This window comes from Hyla sarda, chromosome 1 (genome assembly GCF_029499605.1).
Source record: "Hyla sarda isolate aHylSar1 chromosome 1, aHylSar1.hap1, whole genome shotgun sequence".
NCBI lineage: Eukaryota > Metazoa > Chordata > Amphibia > Anura > Hylidae > Hyla > Hyla sarda.
The window spans coordinates 435,305,501-435,325,194 of NC_079189.1; the positions used below are offsets into that span (position 1 = coordinate 435,305,501).

Genomic DNA, 19,694 nt, shown 5'->3' on the forward strand with positions numbered 1-19,694 from the left:
TGCTGTTTATTTTGCTTCCCATTAACTTCAATGGGTAGCAAAATCAGCTGCAGAAAATATGCAGCAAAAATATGCTGCAGATCCTGTGGGTGTGAACAGACCCATACACTGTTTTTTTCTCTACCAAAGTCAAGTCATTATAACAGAATCTGTGAATGGAGCTATGAATGCTGAACCTAGCCTTAGAGCTGCATACAGGAACGCACATCTAGCATTTTCATTTCTCAGCCAAGCATCAAGGAAGTGGAGCAGATATGACAAATTGCTGGCACACCTCTTTGCTCATCCCTACATCCCAGACCCTTTTTAATGGGCATACAGGGTCCTGATTATCAGTCAAGGAGGGGCGAGACATGCCAGACTGTGGTATTTGAGCAGCTCAGTCCTGCCACCTTGCCTGTGGATTGGATGGTAATTAATTTATACATTTATAGCATTGCTCAAATTCTTCTGGTGAATGCAGATTTTATTTCAGATAAGACTTAAAGGATTAAAAACACATGAAATACAGTCAAGGATGTCTACAGATGCAAAACTCACATAGAATTTGAGAAGGGCTCCATCTGAGTTACAACACCATGACCTCCTGCCCAAATATTCATGGGCTGCGTTCAGGAGCATTAGAGATGATGGAAGCAGTGGAGTGTTTGGATCCTCTAGAATGAAAAGTACAGATGAGTTTCTCCATATAGGCAGCCAGCCCCAGATTATTACATTTTGGGCAAATTGCCTCAGGTTCTAACTTGTTCATAACCATGACAAAACAATGAATCGGACTATTAAACACAAAAAGACAAATTTACCACACACCACTAGCAGTTCATGAGTAGCTATGGAAAGGGGAGAAGCTTCATTATTCTGCACACTGAAATATCAACGTAATCCTTCATTCTGAGATGTAAACAACATCTCAAACCGTGATGTGGTTACAGGGCAGAGATAGTGGCTGCAACTGGGCCCTGGTGCCAAAAAGGGGAAAAATGAACCCTCCTAAACAAAACAAGACACCTGCTGTTAAAGAGTCTGCATTGTAACCTGCTGGCAAAACAAGCTTAAGAATACACTTGCCGATGTTCTTGGGTATCCAGTCACTACAAAAGGTAAGTTTTAGTTGGGTCCAAGGAAGTAGGTGTATGAAAGGTAGTGAAGCGGTGGCATTTAGCGGCTCGGCCACCCCCCAGGGCACTTACAGGCCTGAATAAAACTGCTTTTTGGATCCGATGCCCAGCAATATCAGCATCATAATATTTATTTGCTAGCATCATTCCAACACTGCTATAGCTTGACATGCAAAAATATCCTGACATACTCCATATAAATTACAACTATGAGCTTAAAGCATTTCATGGGTCCATCTAGCACACAAGGCCCTACTGCCTACAGAAACTATTTTTCAAGTTGTTTTTGTAACTGCTCTGGTAAAATAAAACTAAAAACTTATATCCAATGGGTTGCTATGAACCACCATATAACTTTTTTTCTCCTTAAAGAGTACCTATACTAACCTATACTAAACTAACTAACTCACACTATGTACCCTAACTACACCTAACCCCCCCCCCCTAAACATTTTTTTTAGAGCTTTAAAAAGCTCTGTTTCCTACCTGTATTATTGCTCACATAATGTGAGCTGCCGGCAGGAGGATGGGGGCGTGCCCCAGCAGATGCTGCGCCACTGAAGCCTGCTGGGGTACCGCTTCCGCCCTCACTTCATCTCTGCTGCGCTCCATGTCGAAAGTGAGCAGAGATGCTTAGCCTGCTCTGGGGTCTCCTTGTTTAGCACTGCACAAGCTTTACAGGGGGGAGGACTATAGGAGCAAAGACCTACCGGCAGAGCACTATAGGAGCAAAGGTTAAGATTTCCAGTCCACTGAGGAATTTATATTACCTCATCAATAAAACTGGAGTGGTGACAACCCTAGTAAACTTCGTTTACTTATGACGTTAACTGAACGGACAGAAATGTAGATGCAATATATAGCATAGACAGACTGTTCAGTGTTATAGTGAGTAGTAAATGGATTGCATTGTGCTGCTTATATGTGCATTATGGTAACAGTTTTACAGTCATTTTGAGACCTAAAGTGATATTATTAACAACTACATTCATTTGTGGATGGTGTTCCATGAGCTGTAAATATATAGCCCTTGAAAGGGCAGAACATTTACTTCATGTAAGTAACTACAGTGGTGGGTAGAAGTATAAATAACATTAATAAGCATACTTTCGTTGATGTGAGCTGCTGTGTCTTTAAGCCTATAAAATGGACATTTCACAATTATGCTAGTTAGATGCAAATGCACATTGGGTGGGACCGGTCACTGCAAGTGACCACAAACTTCCTCCCCTGACGCAGCCATTTGACTTGATTGACAGACCTAGTGAGAATGATGTTCGACAGCACAGGGACTGTCAATCAAGTGTGCTTGCATCTTATTAGCATATTAGTAAAATATCCATATTCTGCTTACAAACACAGCAGTTGGCAATTCATTTTAATTTATTTGAACTTCTACACACTGCTGTAGTTACCCTTAATGGTGTTGTACATCTGAATGCAATGGACAATATGGACAGTGACTGGACAGACTAAATTCTCCAGGTCTTTTCCTTAGGAGCACCTTGTGTGGAACATAACAGAAGAAGACATTTTTGCATTAATTCTTTTCAATGCGATTTGATCTGAATAATGGGCATTCGTTTTTAGCTAAATACTTGTTACAATTCAAGAATTACCTTTCTTAAAGTCAGTGTGTTGGCGCATGGAGTGTAAGGTCTCTTCTTCATGCTTGATAACTCGATGCAAAATTATCCATGGTAATACAGAGGACACTGAAGGCTCCTTGGTCTCTTCTTGTACAGCCATGCTACAGTCTATCAGCTGAAACAGTCAAAGTTGCTCTTTTAAAATCACTGTACTATATGGACAACATATGCCCACCCCTTTACATATCCTCTAAATTGGATATAATAGAGAGTAGTCCTCTGCTAAGGATGCTCCTCCTTATGGCAGAGGTGAGAGCTGCTATAAAGAGTGTCCTATGGAGGACCCAGCTCATCTGTGATTACAAGAAAGACCTAAACATCTTTTAGTTGGTCTCCAAACAGTGGACGATGAGAACATTAAAGGGGTAGTCTGGTGAAAAATTTCCTCCCCACTGTCTGGCATATTCAGGCAGTGGCCGCAGCGATGTTCTGCATCAGCCGCTGATTGGTTAAGCGGGCAGATGACATCATGTCCTCGAATCCAGAAGTGCTGGACATACCGGCAGCGGCACAAGAAAGAGGAAGTAAAGAAACTGTTTTGTTTTTTATTAATCACTTCCCTGACAAGATTTTAAAGAGATTTTTTTCTCCACACTAACCCTTAAAAAAATAATTGTGATTTTCTACTTACATACTGCTAACAGAAAACAGATGTTCCGCACTCGTGCAATGCAACAATTTACCACTAGGAGGAGGGGGAAAAGGTTGCTCTAATAACATACAATTTTTACATTCAGACTGTATACTTAATTTCCTATTGGGGCTATACACTACTTAATGATTGAATTTAGGTGTTTCATTCAGTCCCATTGGAACAGGTATATAAAATCCAGCACCCACCAATGCAGTCTGCCTTTACACACACTTGTGAAAAAAATCTGCTGTTCTAAAGAGTTCAGTAAATTTCCACACAATACTATAATAGAATGTCACCACTGCAAGTCAGTTCAGGAAATGTTTTCCCTTCTAGAGTGTGAGTGGTATAATTGAAAAGTGTAAGGCTAGGTTCAGACTACGGAATTTCCGCCTGCAATTTTGCTTTGAAATTTCAGGCGGAAATTCCTCTTGCTAAAATGTATAGTGTAGTGAATGATTTTCCCTTCACAAATTCACACTTCGGAATTTGTGAAGCGGAATTTGTGAACGGACAATCCGCTTGGAAATTTCCGCCTGAAGAAAGGCAGTGCTCTTTCTTCAGGCGGAAATCCGCGCGGAACACATTGCAGTCTATTGGAGACTGCAGTGTCCGCGCGGTCCTAGTGCCGACTGATTCAGCCGGCGCTGGCCGCACTCGGAATCTCCGGGCGGAAATTTTCTGCCCGGAGATTCCGTAGTCTGAACCTAGCCTAAGCGTTTAGTAACTACAGCAAGTCAGCCATGAAGTGGAAATGACGTAAAATTACAAATCGGGGTCGCAAACCTCATCTAGCAATAAAACTGTGCACTGGGAGCTCAATGACATGGGTCTTCATGTCCGAGAAGCAACCCTTACATTGGAAAGCTTATTGGCAAGTGTCTGGAGCAGTGGAAAATTGTTTAGTAGAGTGACGATTCATGCTTCTATATCTGCATTGTGTCTAATGTTAATGCTATAGGGTTGTTTTTAAAGGGGTTGGCCTAGATCCTTTACATTGAGGTGAAAGCTTAAAAGATACTCCTGTGGAAAAAAAGGAGATTTTTATGCTTACTGTAAAATCTCTCTCGGAAGATCCAGTGGGGGACAAAGACCATGGATATATGCTGCTGCCTCTAGGAGGCTTGACACTATGGCAACAAGAAAAGTTGGCCCCTCCCAGAAGGATAAACCCACCTACAGCCACCTGAGCTAATCAGTTTTAGTCCCAGAGCAATAGGAGAGGACCGACAGGTCAGGAAAAAAAACACGAACTGTCCGAGAAAGCAGAATAAAAAAAATTAACTGAACACACCCTCGGACAGGTAACTGAACCAGGAACACCAGAGAAAAGAAGGGTGGGTGCTGTGTCTCCCAATGGATCCTCCTTTTCTCTATCGGCTCTATTGGGCGACACAGACCATGGGACGTACCAAAGCAGTACCTTGGGTGGGAAAGGAAATCAGTCAGGTTGACGGCTGGACCACTGCCGCCGGCAACACCTTATGGCCCAGACTAGCATCAGCGGATGCAAAGGTATGAACCTGGTAGAACCTTGTGAAAGTGTGTATAGACAACCATGTTGCCGCTTTACAGATCTGCGAGGCCCAAGCCTTGTTGCGGAGAGCCCAGGATGCCCCGACAGAACAAGTGGAATGAGCAAAAACCCTGAAGGGTGGGGTCTTCCGCTTGCAGCTGTAAGTTTCCGAAATAGCAGATCGGATCCACCAAGAAATGGTCACCTTTGAAGCAGGTTGTCCTTTACGACGACCTTCCGTAAGAACAAAAAAGGAGTCACACTGTCGAAAAGAAGAAGTGACTGAGGGATAGGTCCGAACAGCCCTCACCACATCCAATTTGTGGAGTAACCGTTGCATGGGATGAGATGGAGCCGGACCAAACGACGGTAGGACGATGTCCTCATCGAGATAAAAGACTGAAACCACCTTTGGTAAGAAGGACGGACCCGAACGGAAAACAACTTTGTCCTGGTGTACAATCAGGAAGGGAGAACGGCAGCAGAGAGGCGCCAGCTCTGAAACTCTCCTTATAGCGGTAATAGCAATAAGGAACGCCACCTTCCAGGAAAGGAGGCAAAGAGGAATGTCCCTGAGAGGTTCAAAGGGAGCACCCTGCAGGGCACCTAGGACCAAGTTTAAATCCCAAGGGGGAGTAGGGGACCGATAAGGAGGAGCAGCGTGTTCCACTCCCTGAAGAAAGGTCCGGATATGAGAATAGGACGCTAGAGGAGGTTGAAAGAGAATTGAAAGGGCCGAAACTTGGCCCTTAAGGGAGCTGAGAGCAAACCTTTGTTCCAGCCCCGACTGCAAAAAGGAAAGAAGTCGGGGAAGGGAAAACACAACTGGAGAAAATGACTAAGATTCACACCAACGAAAATAAGACCGCCAGGTACGGTGGTAAATCTTCGCAGAATAGGGCTTGCGTGCCCTGAGCATGGTGCAAATCACCTGGGGAGAGAAGCCTCGGGCCCTTAGAACCGCGGTGTCAACCGCCATGGAGTCTAATGCAGCGATGGTAAATTGTGTGGGCACAGGGGACCCTGAGATAGGAAGTCTGGACGAAGTGGGAGGCGCATCGGTACGTCTTCCAGGAGCTTGACCACGTCAGCGTACCACGCCCTCCGGGGCCAGTCCGGAGGCACGAGAATGGCGGGAACGCCGTGCTGCTTTGAGTTTCCTCAGGACCCTGGAAAGGAGAGGAAGTGGAGGGAAAAGATAGGGTAGGGAAAAGCCCAACCAAGGGATCACAGGGCATCCACGGCTAGAGCCAAGGGGTCCCGGGACTTTGTCACAAAGTGAGGAACCTTCTGGTTGTGGTGGGACGCGAAGAGGTCCATGTCTGGAGTGCCCCAGAGGTTGCAGATCTCTGCAAACACCTCTGGATGAAGGGACCACTCGCTGGGGTCGGCTGAGGACCGGCTGAGAAAGTCCGCTTCCTAGTTGTTTACTCCCTGAATGTGAATTGCTGAGATGGCCGGAACTCTAAGTCCCGCCCAGAGGAGAATTTTGGCTACCTCGGCAATCGCCGCTGAGCTGCGAGTTCTGCCCTGGCGATTGATGTATGCCACAGCAGTCCGACTGGACAAGAAAAGGGTGGCCCTGAAGAAGGAACTCCCAATGTAGCAGGCAAAGATAGATTGCCCTCAGTTTCAATATGTTGGTGTTGGAGACGGGCCTCCCGGGGGAACCAAATGCCCTGGACTGTCCGTTCCCTGAAAACACCTCTACAGCCCGAAAGACTGGCATCCGTCGTAATGACTTGCCAGCGAAGGGGCGGGAATGAGCACCCCTGAAGAAGGGGGGTATGAAGCCACCACAGAAGGGACTGGTGAGATCTCGGAGAAAGAACGATCCTGCAATCGAGAAACAATGGAGACCTGTCTCATCGGGATAGAACCGCCAGTTGAAGAGGACGGCAATGAAACTGGGCAAATGGGAAGGCCTCCATGGCCGCTACCATCCTACCCAGGACTTCCATTTAAAAGCGGATGGAAACTGGGGCAGGGTTCCGAAGTATCCCAACCCTTCACAGAAGAGTCAGCCGACTGTCCGACGTAAGAAAAATCCGGCCAGACGCCGCGTCGAACTGGAGCCCCAGGAAAACCAGGGACTGGGTGGGAGAGAAGTTGGACTTGTCCTGATTGACCATCCAGCCGAAGCGAGACAAGGCCTGGAGGGTGAGACTGAGACTCTCCAGATTCTGGGCAATGGTTGGAGCCTTGATCAGGAGGTTGTCCAAGTAAGGAATCACTGAGACACCTCTTGTCCGTATAAGGGCGATCACAGGCGCCAGGACCTTTGTGAAGACCCTCGGAGCAGTGGTCAGACTGAAGGGGAGAGCCACAAACTGAAAATGGCCTTCCGAAACTGCAAAGCGGAGGTACCGCTGATGTCCGGGAAATATTGGAATGTGGAGGTAGGCATCCCTGATGTCCACCGAAGAAAGAAACTCCCCTTGATCCATGGATGCCACGACCGAACAGAGGGACTCCATGCGGAAATGAAGATGCTGGTTGAGGCGTTTGAAATCCAAGATTGGGCATACAGAACCCCCTTTCTTGGGGACCACGAAGAGGTTGGAATAGAAGCCTCGAAAATGTTCCCTGGGGGGGAACAGGGACAATTACTCCCTGGATGAGAAACAACTGGAGCGCGCCCCAAAATGCCTTTGCTTGAGGGGGGGACCGGGGGGCCCAGGAAAGAAAAAAGCGATCCCTTGGAAGGGAGGCAATTCGATCCGGTATCCGTTGGATACCACGTCCCTGACCCAGGAGTCCTGCACATGCGCTGTGCATACATCCCGGAAGAGTAAGAGACGACCTCCCACCCGAGAAAAATCTGCGGGTGGGGGCGTCCCTTCAGGTAGATGTAGGTTTGAGGGTGCCCGATTTGGCTGCAAAGCGGCCAGAACGGTTGTCCAATTTCCAGGAGGGACGGATCTGGAAGGAGGGAGCCTTCTTGTCCTGCAAAGGCGCCTGGCTGGACCCTCTTTTGGAGCCAAAAGTCCGAAAGGACCGGAAAGAGGATGACTTCCGATGGGAGGTAGTACTGCGGGCCTTATTTTGAGGTAATAAGGAACTTTTTCCACCCGTTGCCTCTAAAATAATCGCATCTCGGCGTTTGCCATAAAGCTGAGAACCAGTAAAGGGAAGTTCAGTCAGAGACTTCTTGGAGGCGGCGTCCGCATCCCATGCTTTAAGCCACATGGATTGACTGTGCCAAAGGCAGCACAGCGGGCCGACTGCATGGAAGCAGAACACAGAAAATCTCCAGCCTTGGAGATTTGGAGAGCTAAGTCAGCCAATTCCTCTGAGGGGGATCCTGAAAGAATACCATGGCGGAGTTGGGAAGCCCAGACTGAAAGGGCTTTTGACGCCCAGGCAGAAGCAAGCGCAGGAAGAAGGGAAGAACCTGCTGCCTCAAAGGCAAATTTTGCCAAAGTCTCTTCCTTATTGTCCGCCGGATCTTTGAAAGAAGCTGCATCAGCCAATGGCAGGGTAGTCGCCTTAGAACGGCAGGAGACCCGTGGATACACAGTTGGAGGGGAGGTGCACCAAGCAATGAGGTCCTTGGCGAAAGGATATTGCGCTTGAACCTTCTTTGTTTCTTGAAACTTCTTGTCAGGATACCTCCAGGCGGACTCCAGCAAGGCTTCAAATTCATTATGAGAGCTGAAAACCTTGTGTGCCGGTCAGGCACGGTGAAAGGAAACTTCTGGAGCTACGCCCGAAGTTCCTGGGTCCTCAAGGTCGAAGGTGCCCCTAATGGCCGAAACCAATGTGTCCACCGTGTCAGTCGTATCTGTTCGGTCCTCTGAATTAGAGGCGGAATAAGAAGTCTCATCTACCAGTTCTCCAGGAGAGTGGGAAAATGTGGAGGCCGCCCTGGAAGAGGGAGACACTGACCTGGTATTTGGTTCTGGAGACCCAGAGTGGCGACCAGGGGAGCGTCCTCTAGAAGAAGGACGCTGGCGGCAAGCTGGAGCAGAGGGGCGGAGAGAGAGAGAGAGAGAGAGAGAGAGAGAAAGAGAATGAGAGAGAGTGGCAGGACCAATGAAAAAAGGGGGGCCGGATAAGACTAGGGCGCCTCTGATTGGTCCTAGAAGCCCCTCTTTGCGCACACTGCGCAAATTGGCAGCTAATTTGCATGCCTGTGCCTCATAGGACCCGCTCCCCTCCAGCCACGGGAAATAACATGTGGCCGGTCATAATAATGGTGCACGCTTCCAACCCCGGTCGCATATGCGAGCGCAAGGGAGGGAGCAGGAAAACACGCTGCCAGCAGCTCACAGCTGCTGACGGGAGGAACTGTGCTCCGGGCGCATGATGTGGCCGGAGCTGAAGCCGGCACTCGCAGAGAAGGCAGAAGTCGGCAGCACGCGGCTACTGAGGGAAGGGCTGCATGTACAGAACGCCGGCACCTGTATAGACAGGTGCCGAGATACAGTCCTACACCACTGACAAGTCCCCTTATCCCCAGAGTTAGTGGGAACCAGGTACATAAGAAAGGAGGGCTCACAGTCGCACATAGGGAATGAAAGGGGTTGCCCAGCAATAATAAAGTAGAGTGGGCCAAAACAGGGGGTCTCCAGAGGTTGAAAGTCCCTAAAACCTGTAAGAAAAGGGGGTAAAATACTCATCTCAGTCAGAAGAACTTACCTAAAGAAGTCTTCAGTCAGCTTTTGTCACCTGCCTCATGCTGGGCTGTAACAGCGAGATGAGCAGTGAGATAGGGGGACCCGGACCCATGAGGTACAACCCCAAGCGCTGACCATTGGCGAGAGGGGATTGACAGTACATCCACGATGCCTGTGCCCCTCAATCGCAAATGGGTAAACAGTGAACGCTATGTTCCTGAGTCCCCACCTAAAAACAGAAAAGAAAAGGGAGATAAAAATCTAAATGTCCCTAATCTAAAAAACAAAAAACATTAGACCTGGTCTGGGGAACCCAGACCAGCGTCTGCCTCCTTAAGGACACTAAGCTTAAACTGATTAGCTCAGGTGCCTGTAGGCGGGTATATCCTGCTGGGAGGGGCCGACTTTTCTTGTTGCCACAGTGTCAAGCCTCCTAGAGACAGCAGCATATACCCATGGTCTGTGTCCCCCAATGGAACCGATAGAGAAAAAAAGTTTTCATATATTGGTGTCAGAAAGAGATTTGAAAATGACTTCTATTTAAAAATCTTAATCCTTCCATTACTACAGAGAAAGGTGTGTAGTTCTTTCCAGTCTGACCACAGTGCTCTCTGCTGACACCTCTGCCCGTGTCAGGAACTGTCTGGAGAGATTTGCCATGGGGATTTGCTTCCGCTCTGGAAAGTTTCTGACACGAACAGACGTGCCAGCTGAGAGCCCTGTGGTCAGACTGGAAAGAACTACACAACTTTCTCTGTAGCATACAGCAGCTGATAAGTTCTGTATGGATTAGGATTTTTTAAAAGAGGCAATTTAGAAATCTGTATAACTTTCTGTTAATGGGAGGCATTTATCATTGGCTTTACACCACTTCAATGTTCTAAATGTCCCTGCAATTTTTGCAATTGCATTTTCGTGAGCAATCTTTCAAAGTTGTCTACTATTTGATGCACCGTACCCCAATTTTTGCAGTGGAGCAGTTTTTATTATTTGCGCAAATTATATTTAGAAGTGCCTTTTTTTGCGCAAAGCCTACTTTTTTGTGCAAACCTACACCAACTAATAGGACACATACACATCTCTGCAGCCCACTGGTTTCTATAATTGAGCAAAATTTATCAAGCCTTGTGTACCATTTTGGTAAATTTTGAGCAAACAATACACCGAGCAAACAGGGGTAAAATCTATTCTACCTTACACCAACATTGATAAATGTCCCCCAATGTGTACATTTCCCAATAGTTCTGTTTATATAATATATGCGCACAGACACATACTAGTCATGTAATTTTACTGTTTGCTTAGCTATAGGTTACCTGTATGAGGTTACTGCAGAGACGTACAAGTCGTGGTGTGACTGTGGTCTCCTGTGAAATACAATTGTCAGATGACATAGAAAGGTCTATCCCTGTAAGTAACTGTGTTGCTGTGGCAACCCATTCCTCCTTGGATGCACCAGACGTTGAGTTCATCATTTGCTGGACTGCTTCATTCAGAGCCACCTCAGAACACTGGAAGCATTGTTTAAAATCTGATAGCTTCAACAGGGAATCCTGCGTATGAATAAGATGGCATATTAAATCTGTCAGACTGTCTAGAATTTACATTCTTAAGTTGGTGCTTTAAAATCGGGACAAAAAGATTAACTCACATTGTTTAGTGAGACAGTAACAGTAACAAAGCTAACTGAGGTGACTCCAAAATTCTGATTCAGTTAGATCTAGAGATGGATGAGAAATGGGAAAGTGCAGGTGTGGACAATAAATCTCCCAAAATGCTGCACCATGCAGTACAGGATGAGTGTTACCTGAGGCAAAGTTCTTTCCTTATTGATTTTGCACCCCTGATAAGAGCCACAATATTTAGGTGAGCAAATTTGGAGAATGCTTTTATTGTCAAAGGAAATCTGTCAGCTCCATACCAGGTATAGAGATGAAAATCCCAGCAGATAGGCTGCAAGGATAAAATAACCAAACCTTTAATTTTGCAGATCACTTTATAAAGTTATAAAAGTGCCTTTCATGTTAGAAGCTGGAGAGTCAAACTGGTGGTGTTGAGATGCAGCAAAACCTCCTCCCTCCCCACCCTGCACGATTAAAGGGGTACTCCCCTAGAAAACATATTTTTTTTAATCAACTAGTGCCAGAATGTTAAACAGATTTGTAAATTACTTCTATTAAAAAATCTTGATCCTTCCAGTACATTTCAGCTATTTGCTCCACAGGAAGTTATTTTCGAATTTCCTTTCTGTCTGACCACAGTGCTCTCTGCTGACACAGCTGTCCACTTTAGGAACTGTCCAGAGTAGGAGCAAATCCCCATGGCAAACCTTATCCTGCTCCGGACAGTTCCTAAAATGGACAGAGGTGTCAGCAGAGAGCACAGGGGTCAGACAGAAAGTAAATTCAAAAAGAAAAGAACTTCCTGTGGAGCAAACAACAGCTGAGAAGTACAGGAAGGATTAAGATTTTTTTAATAGAAGTAATTTACAAATCTGTTTAACTTTCTGGCACCAGTTGATTAAAATAAAAATGTTTTCCTGGGGAGTACCCTTGTCTTCCAGCCACGTATGTCAGTCAGTCAAAGCAGGACAAGAGCACCTGCTAGCACATATCTCCCAATAGGGAGCAAATTTTGCAGCAGAATTCAGTGGAATGTGAGCAGTGAAATTCAGTGAGCATAATGTCCGCAGCAAAACTCCACTGGCGGAATGACCACAGTGTGGATGAGGTCTTAGAGTGTACAATACCAACTATTTGTTTAAACTAACTACGCATATTTAAAGCATGAAAACATGAATTGTAGACATAAGAATTAATAGCTGGGAAAACTTTACGTATCCATCCCAGAGCCTTTTTGTTCCTCACCTGCATCAGAAGAAGCTGAGCAGGTCTCTCGGGAGGAGAAGTCATAAAATCAAGGTGCTTATTTCTGTTGTAACCACTCATATACAATGTAGGGCATACAAGACGAACCACTGATGAATAATCCCCCATGTCATGTAATCTCTGAATCTCCTCCAGTGACTGGCATCTCTCCAGGGATTTAAGCCTGTTTTCAATCTAGAAAGGAATCAAGCCAATATGTCATTGTGAAAATATTAGCCTCTAGCTATCTGAAGATGAAGAACAACAACATGTATACATTTCAGAGAGTTTTCGTATTTACATTCACACTTGAATTAGCCTGTAAATAGACAAATATTTTCAGTGTTTCATTTATTTAGCTAAATGCTTTATTACTTTCAGAGTGGTTCACATATATGGTATATCTTCACACAGGACTAAAAATGCTGCAGGTTTTTCCAATTAACTTCAATTGTGAAGTAAAAACCCACTTTGTTTCTGTCATGAAACAAAGTAGCCCTACCAGAAGTAAAACTAAAAGGCCCAAACCTCGACAGACATGTATACATGTATATTCCCACGTTTATATTCATAACTGTTAGCCAGGAAGTGGATAATATTGTATTGGTGACATGAATCCACACAAGGTCCCCATGATACCATGGTACATTAACCCCTTAAGGACTCATTTTTCAGTTTTTGCATTTTCATTTTTTCCTCCTTACCTTTTAAAAATCATAACCCGTTCAATTTCTCGGTCGCTCTTCATTGGGAGACACCTTACTGATGGGGTATATGCTCTTGCCACTAGGCGGCGCTGACACCAGGAAAAAAAAAAGTTGGCTCCTCCCTGACAGGATATACCCGCCCACCCGCAGTGAGGCAATCAGTTTTAGCTAGTGTCAGTAGGAGGCAAGATACAGGTCTGAGATCTCCCCAGACCTTGTCTTTTTTTTTTTTAGGGCCGTTTAGTTAGATTTTTACTCCCTTTTTTTCAGGTGGGGGTTCAGGAGCATGGTGCTACCTGTTCCCCCATATGCAGCTAAGGGGGATGGGTCATAAAAGTATGCACCATTAACCCCTACCTGCCAACGGCCAGCACCTGGGGTTGTACCTAGGGTCCGGGTCCCCCTATTTCCCTGCTCGTCCTGTCTATCTAAGCATGATGTGATGCAGGTGACTTTATAAAAAAAAAAAATAAATAAATAAGCTGGCTGAAGACATCTTGGGTGAGTATGTGGCGACTGAGGTAAGCATACAACCCCCCCTACCCCCCCATCCCCCCCCCCCCCCCCCCCCCCCCGAAGGAGCAGTGGTATTATGCCCTTATTTCTGGGGCTGTTTTTTAGGGTCCGGGCAGTCAGGGATTTACCCTCCCTATTTTATTCATGCAGCTTCGGCTGCATCTACGGTCTTGGGGGGGGGGGGGTTACCAGGGAGCTGCACCCACTTTTTTTTTCACGGCCGGGAGCTTTTCACTTTCTGATCGTCCCGCCGCCTGGAGCATGTCAACTCATCAAAGCCGGGTCAGCCGTTCGGACCCAGCGTGTGTGCGCTCCGGGGTGCTCAGCTGGCGGGAGTTCGGGAGATCATGGCAGCACATAACTCCGCCTTTCTTCTTCCCCTGACTCACCGCACGAGCTGGGTGGTCAGGCAGTCCCTCCTTTCCGGCTTGCGCGCTGCTGGGGCCTTGTCTAGTGAGGTATGAGACTTACTCTGCGGCGGCTAGCTCTGACCTTCCCTCTCCGCTGCGGGGGCTGGCGGCGCCTTATGGGAAGGTTGTTCTTGCTCCCGAGGCAGTAGCCGGCAAGAGCTTGTGTTTCCCCGGCCTCTATTGCTCCCTTACCTTGGAGCTGTAAAGCGGCGGCTTAGCAGGCGCTTCTATAGCATGTTGCTTGAGCCATCGCGGCTCCATAGGCTTCCTGTCTGCCTACATAAGAAATAGGTTTTCGGGCAGAACTTTGCAGGGCCCCCCATGCTCCCTTCCAGCCTGATTTTTTTGTTTAACACACACACACAAAAATAAAATAAAATTAATATATTATATATATATATATATATATATATATATATATATATATATATATATATTTTATTTATTTATTTATTTATTTTTTCCTTGGTCACTCAGGCCATTTGGTGTGGTTTAACACCCTCTTGTGGCCCATATTTCTACTGCATCCTCGGCCGGCAATATCTACAGGGTCCTTTCTGACGATCTGTTTTGGGAGCTGCTTTATTTGTTTCAGTCACCCTGGAAGGTGACCTGCTATACACAAGATATGAGCTGCTTGAGGTATGCCTCTGGCATTCCTAATCCTGCCTTTTTTGCTCCCTGTCCTTGAGCATATGTAAACGGCCGTGGCAGGTTGTTTCCAGGTTTTCCTTTTCTCTTGGGAATTTCCGAGAGAAATCTTCCAGCAGTCTGTCTCTCCTACCATACAATGGGCAATTTTTCTTGTGTAATCCTGGCACACGCTCAGGTTTCTTTTGAGATTCCTCATCTGTCAGGTCTGCTGGCCACCCATCCTGGAGGTGTTCTTGGCTTGTCATGCTATGTCATTTCCTTCTCCACAGGCTACCGCATCCACAGCTAGTGCTCCAAATTCCCACATCCAGCACAAAGTCTCCATGAGGATATTCCTGCATGGGCATGGATGGGACCGGATATCATTTTGCAAGACAGTAGTCTCGCCAGTCACTCATTTCACAGCTGCCGCGTCCGCGGCAGACACTCTGGTACCCCACTGCTGGTGTGTGATGTCCGAAGGATTGACCCTTTGTACTTACATACCAGTAAGCCAGACAGTGGTCTGTGTGGTTTCCTCTGCCGCCTGTATCTCATCTTACAGCTGATGTATCTGCGGCTGGAGTTCCGGTTCCTCTCTACTGTGCGGGGTGACCAATAGAATGCAACGTTGTCTACTATGGACCCATACCAGTAAGCTAGACAGTGGTCTGCATGGTTTCCTACCCCACCTGTCACACATCACACAGCTGATGTATCTGCGGCTGGATTCCAGTACTACACTCCTGTGTGAGGTGACTGATGGAATAACTTGTTGTCTACTATGGACCCATACCAGTAAGCCAGACAGTGGTCTGCATGGTTTACTACACTGCCTACAACACAGCTGATGTGTCTGCCTGAGTTCTGGTACCTCACTACGGTGCGAGGTAACCGACGGAATGACACGTTGTCTACTATGGACCCATACCAGTAAGCCAGACGATGGTCTGCATGGTTCCTACACCGCTTGTCACACATCACACAGCTGATGTATCTACGGCTTGAGTTCCGCTACCTCGCTACTGGGTGATGTGTCCGACGGAGTGACCCGTTGTCTACTATGGGCCCATACCAGTAAGCCAGACAGTGGTCTGCATGATTGCCTTCACCGCCTGTCATACAGCAAACGGCTGATGTATCTGCGGCTGGAGTTCAGCTATCTCACTACTGGGAGAGGTGCCGACCAAATGACTCGTCGTCAATGGACCCATACCAGTAAGCCAGACAGTGGTCTACTTGGTTTCCTACACCACCTGTCATACATCACATGGCTGGTGCATCTGCGACTGGACTTCCGGTACCTCGCTACCGTGTGAGGTGCTCAACAGAATGACTCGCTGTCCACTATGGATCCATACCAGTAAGCCAGACAGCAGTCTGCATGGTTTTCTACACTGCCTGTCACACATCTCACGGCTGTGAGATACCGGCTGGAGTTCCGGTATCTCACCGCTGTGCGTGGTGCCTGATGGAATATCTTGCTGTCCACTATGGATCCATACCAGTAAGCCAGACAGTTGTCTGCATGTTTTCTTCTGCCGCCTGTCAGACGTCGCACGACTGATGTTTTTGCGGCTGGAGTTCTGGTACCCCACTGCTGTGCGCGGTATACGAAGAACTGACCCTGCGTGTCCCACGGACACTATACAGGATGTCAGGGATGCATTCCACAGCTCCTCTGCCTCCCTCTATCTCCCAGGGGCAGGGTTTCGCGGCCTCCCCGCCCTCCCACCTATGACAAAAGGGCACAGTTATCACCTGTCTGCCTGTTCCTTCTTCGCCAACCACCTGGGGGTGTTCTTGTTCAGCCAGACTGTTGTCTGCACTGTTTCCGCCATCGGTGTCAGACCTCTGGGCTGCAACGGACATAGCCAGGTTTCCCATACCTCACTGCTGGTTGAGGGATTTGGAGTAGGCTCCCTACAGGTATACGGGATTGATGGTAGTCGGACAATCCTTCGTCTGTTGGGTTTTCAACAGCACCAGGTCGTCCGTTGGATAGGCCGCAATCTAGTACCCAGCTTTCTGTGAAAGGTTGAATGGAGTGACCCGGGGTGCTCAGGAATCCTATACCTTCCAGACAGACGGTTTACTACTAATTCAGACTTTTGGATCGCTTTTTTTTTTTTTTTAAATACGTTTTATTGAAGATTAAACAAACATCAGACAAATCGCCTCACAGAGCAAAATGGTATAAAGCGGAGTACACAATTAAAAAAAAAGGCACTGAGAACATATACAAGTAAGCAGGATGTAAACGACATAATATCATATAAAGATCCGGCAGTAATCAGTGCAGTGAGGGCACAATCTGAGGGAAACCAAGAACAACCAGTTGAGAAACCTTAACACAAAAAGAGGGTGAACAAGGTGAACGAAAAAAAGGAAAAGAAAAGAAAAGGGGGATGGTATGTAATATAAAATCGGCAAAATAATATTGAATAGAGGCCGTAGTGTAGAATTCAGCAGATATCGCCACATCTAGTCACGAGTGCCAAGCATAGCGTTTCTAATGTTAATGTTAAAGCAGACCCATGCGTCCACAGAGGGGAGGGAGCACACATATCCAGCACAACATCTTAACACACATAAATCAAAGGGGTACATACAACCACATCTAGAAAGGGAAGGGCAGTCATGACCTTAAGTCCCCTCAGGGGATGCAGAGTATGAACATTGGGTCAATGGTGAGGAGCACCAGGGACCCCACACAGAAAGAAATTTACCAGGGCATTTTCTATTCTTATAAACAAGATGGGAGAAGGGTATCATAGCATTAACCAAAGCTTTCCACTGAGACAGGGAAGGCGGGCCGGGGTCCATCCATTTGAGGGCAATCGCCTTCCTAGCAAAAAATAAGGATTCTCGCAGTAAAGTGCGCACGTAATGTGGCCACACTTCCTCATCCAGAACTCCAAATAAACAAATCAGAGGGTCACACCTCGGGGAAGGTTGGATAATTGTGGCAAGAAGACCAAGGACATCCTGCCAGAAGGATCTTATATCAGGGCAAGCCCAGATAAGATGCCAGAAATCAGCTTTAGCCGCACCACATCGATGGCAGGCGTCCGAGTCAGAACGACCCATTCTATGCAAACGAACGGGGGTGATGTAACTATAATGTATAATATTTAATTGAATCAGTTTATTATTAGCAGAAGGAGACACCACCATATGTGAGGAAAGCATCTCCTCCCAATCATCTTTAGTCAAATTGGGAATATGAGATTCCCAGTGTCGGACAGCCGGCAACCGGGAACGGGAGTTCTTGGCCTGAATGAGGTGCGTATATAGGATGGACACCAGTCCCCTAGGACCCTGCGATTTTAAAACACCAATAAGAGGGAATGTCGATATGGGTGCACGTCCAGCAGGGAACTGTGTTGACAATGCATGACGGAGCTGTAGGTATTTAAAGAAGCAGTGTCGGGGTAAATCATATTCTGATTGCAATTGCTCGAAGGAACACAAAACATTATCCCTATACACATCGCCCAGAGTGAGCACACCAGCATTCATCCAAAAAACAGAGTCTAGAGTCTCACCCACATGGATGAGAAAGGGGTTGTGCCATAGAGGGGTATCAGACGGGATATCAGCATATCCATATACTGACTTAGCGGCCCGCCACACTTTTACAGCCAGCTTATGTGAAGGTAGGTAAGCACGACCCCCTAGAGTAGGGCTTTCTAAGAGCATCCGGGGAGACACTGAGGGGACGAACCTATCCAGGCATTGTTCAGAGTCGGGCATGGAGTCTCCCAGAACCCAATGTCTAATATATCTCAACTGCCCCGCCAGGTAATACAAATAAAAATCAGGAAGGGACATACCCGCCTCCAGCTTGGGACGCTGGAGAGTGGTGAGACTAATCTTAGGTCTGCTAGGTCCCCAAATAAACGGAGACAGAAGGGAATGTACAGAATCAAAAAAGGATTTAGGGACAGGAACAGAAGCATGTTCTAGGGTATACAAGCATTTGGGGAGAATAATAAGTTTGATAAGATTAATACGTCCAGAGACGGACAGTGGCAGCTGGGCCCATATCCTAAACTTAGATTTAATGTAGGGCAGGAGGGAGAGAACATTGACCTCAAGATCCAGCATGGGATCCCTATTGATATACACCCCCAAATATTTAAATGTAGTGACAACCGGGAGACCACCCAACGTCGGGGGCCACGCTCTAGGCAGTAGAGGCATGACCGCCGATTTGGACCAATTAATGAACAATCCCGAAAAAAATCCGAAACGATCCATCAGGTCGATCGCATAGGGGATCATTGTAGTGGGGTCAGACACAAAGAGAACCATGTCATCGGCATAAAGGCCTATGCGGTCCTCCCTACCTCCCACAGACATGCCCCGGAAACCAGGATCCTGACGTATACGCAAAGCAAGGGGCTCCACCGCCACCGCAAACAGAAGCGGGGACAGGGGGCACCCCTGACGCGTACCACGACCTAGGTGAAATAGGGGAGAACACACACCATTCACCAGGACCTGGGCCCGCGGACACCTGTAGAGGAGGGAGACCCAGGACCTAAAATTGTGACCAAAGCCAAACCTACAAAGCACTTCTAAGAGGTATCCCCACTCAATCGAGTCAAAGGCCTTAGCTGCATCAAGTGACGCCACGGCCCAGTCCCCTCCCATAACACCACCCACCTGGACGGCAGTTTGGACACGACGGATATTATCCGAAGTGGATTTGCCTGGCATAAAACCGGATTGATCATGATGCACAAGCGACAATACAACCCGATTCAGTCTATTGGCCAGGGCTTTAGTTAGTAGTTTATAATCAAGGTTCAATAAGGAGATAGGCCTGTAGGAACCGCACTCCATAGGGTCTTTATCAGGCTTTAGGAGGACAACAATCGTCGCCTCATATAAGGAATCAGGCAGGACCCCATCAGTAAAGGCTCTGTCATACATAGCTAGCAGAGGAGGCAGGAGTACGTCACTGTACTTCAAGTAAACCTCCAAAGGGAGGCCGTCAGGGCCCGGAGACTTACCCCT

The 19,694-nt window shown here is 47.1% G+C and overlaps 1 protein-coding gene across 8 annotated transcripts in view; it reads right to left on the reverse strand.

Annotated features, from left to right (window-relative positions):
* The window catches only part of CABIN1 (calcineurin binding protein 1), a 203,796-nt gene that overhangs the window by 108,466 nt on the left and 75,636 nt on the right, over window positions 1–19,694 (reverse strand). For all 8 annotated transcript variants that reach the window (XM_056531139.1, XM_056531153.1, XM_056531173.1 and 5 more), the window contains exons 16-19: window positions 12,404–12,598; window positions 10,853–11,089; window positions 2,738–2,882; window positions 541–656 (exon numbers count right to left, since the gene is read on the reverse strand). In XM_056531139.1, coding sequence (XP_056387114.1) covers window positions 541–656; window positions 2,738–2,882; window positions 10,853–11,089; window positions 12,404–12,598 — 693 coding nt within the window. The remainder of the gene's footprint in view (window positions 1–540; window positions 657–2,737; window positions 2,883–10,852; window positions 11,090–12,403; window positions 12,599–19,694) is intronic.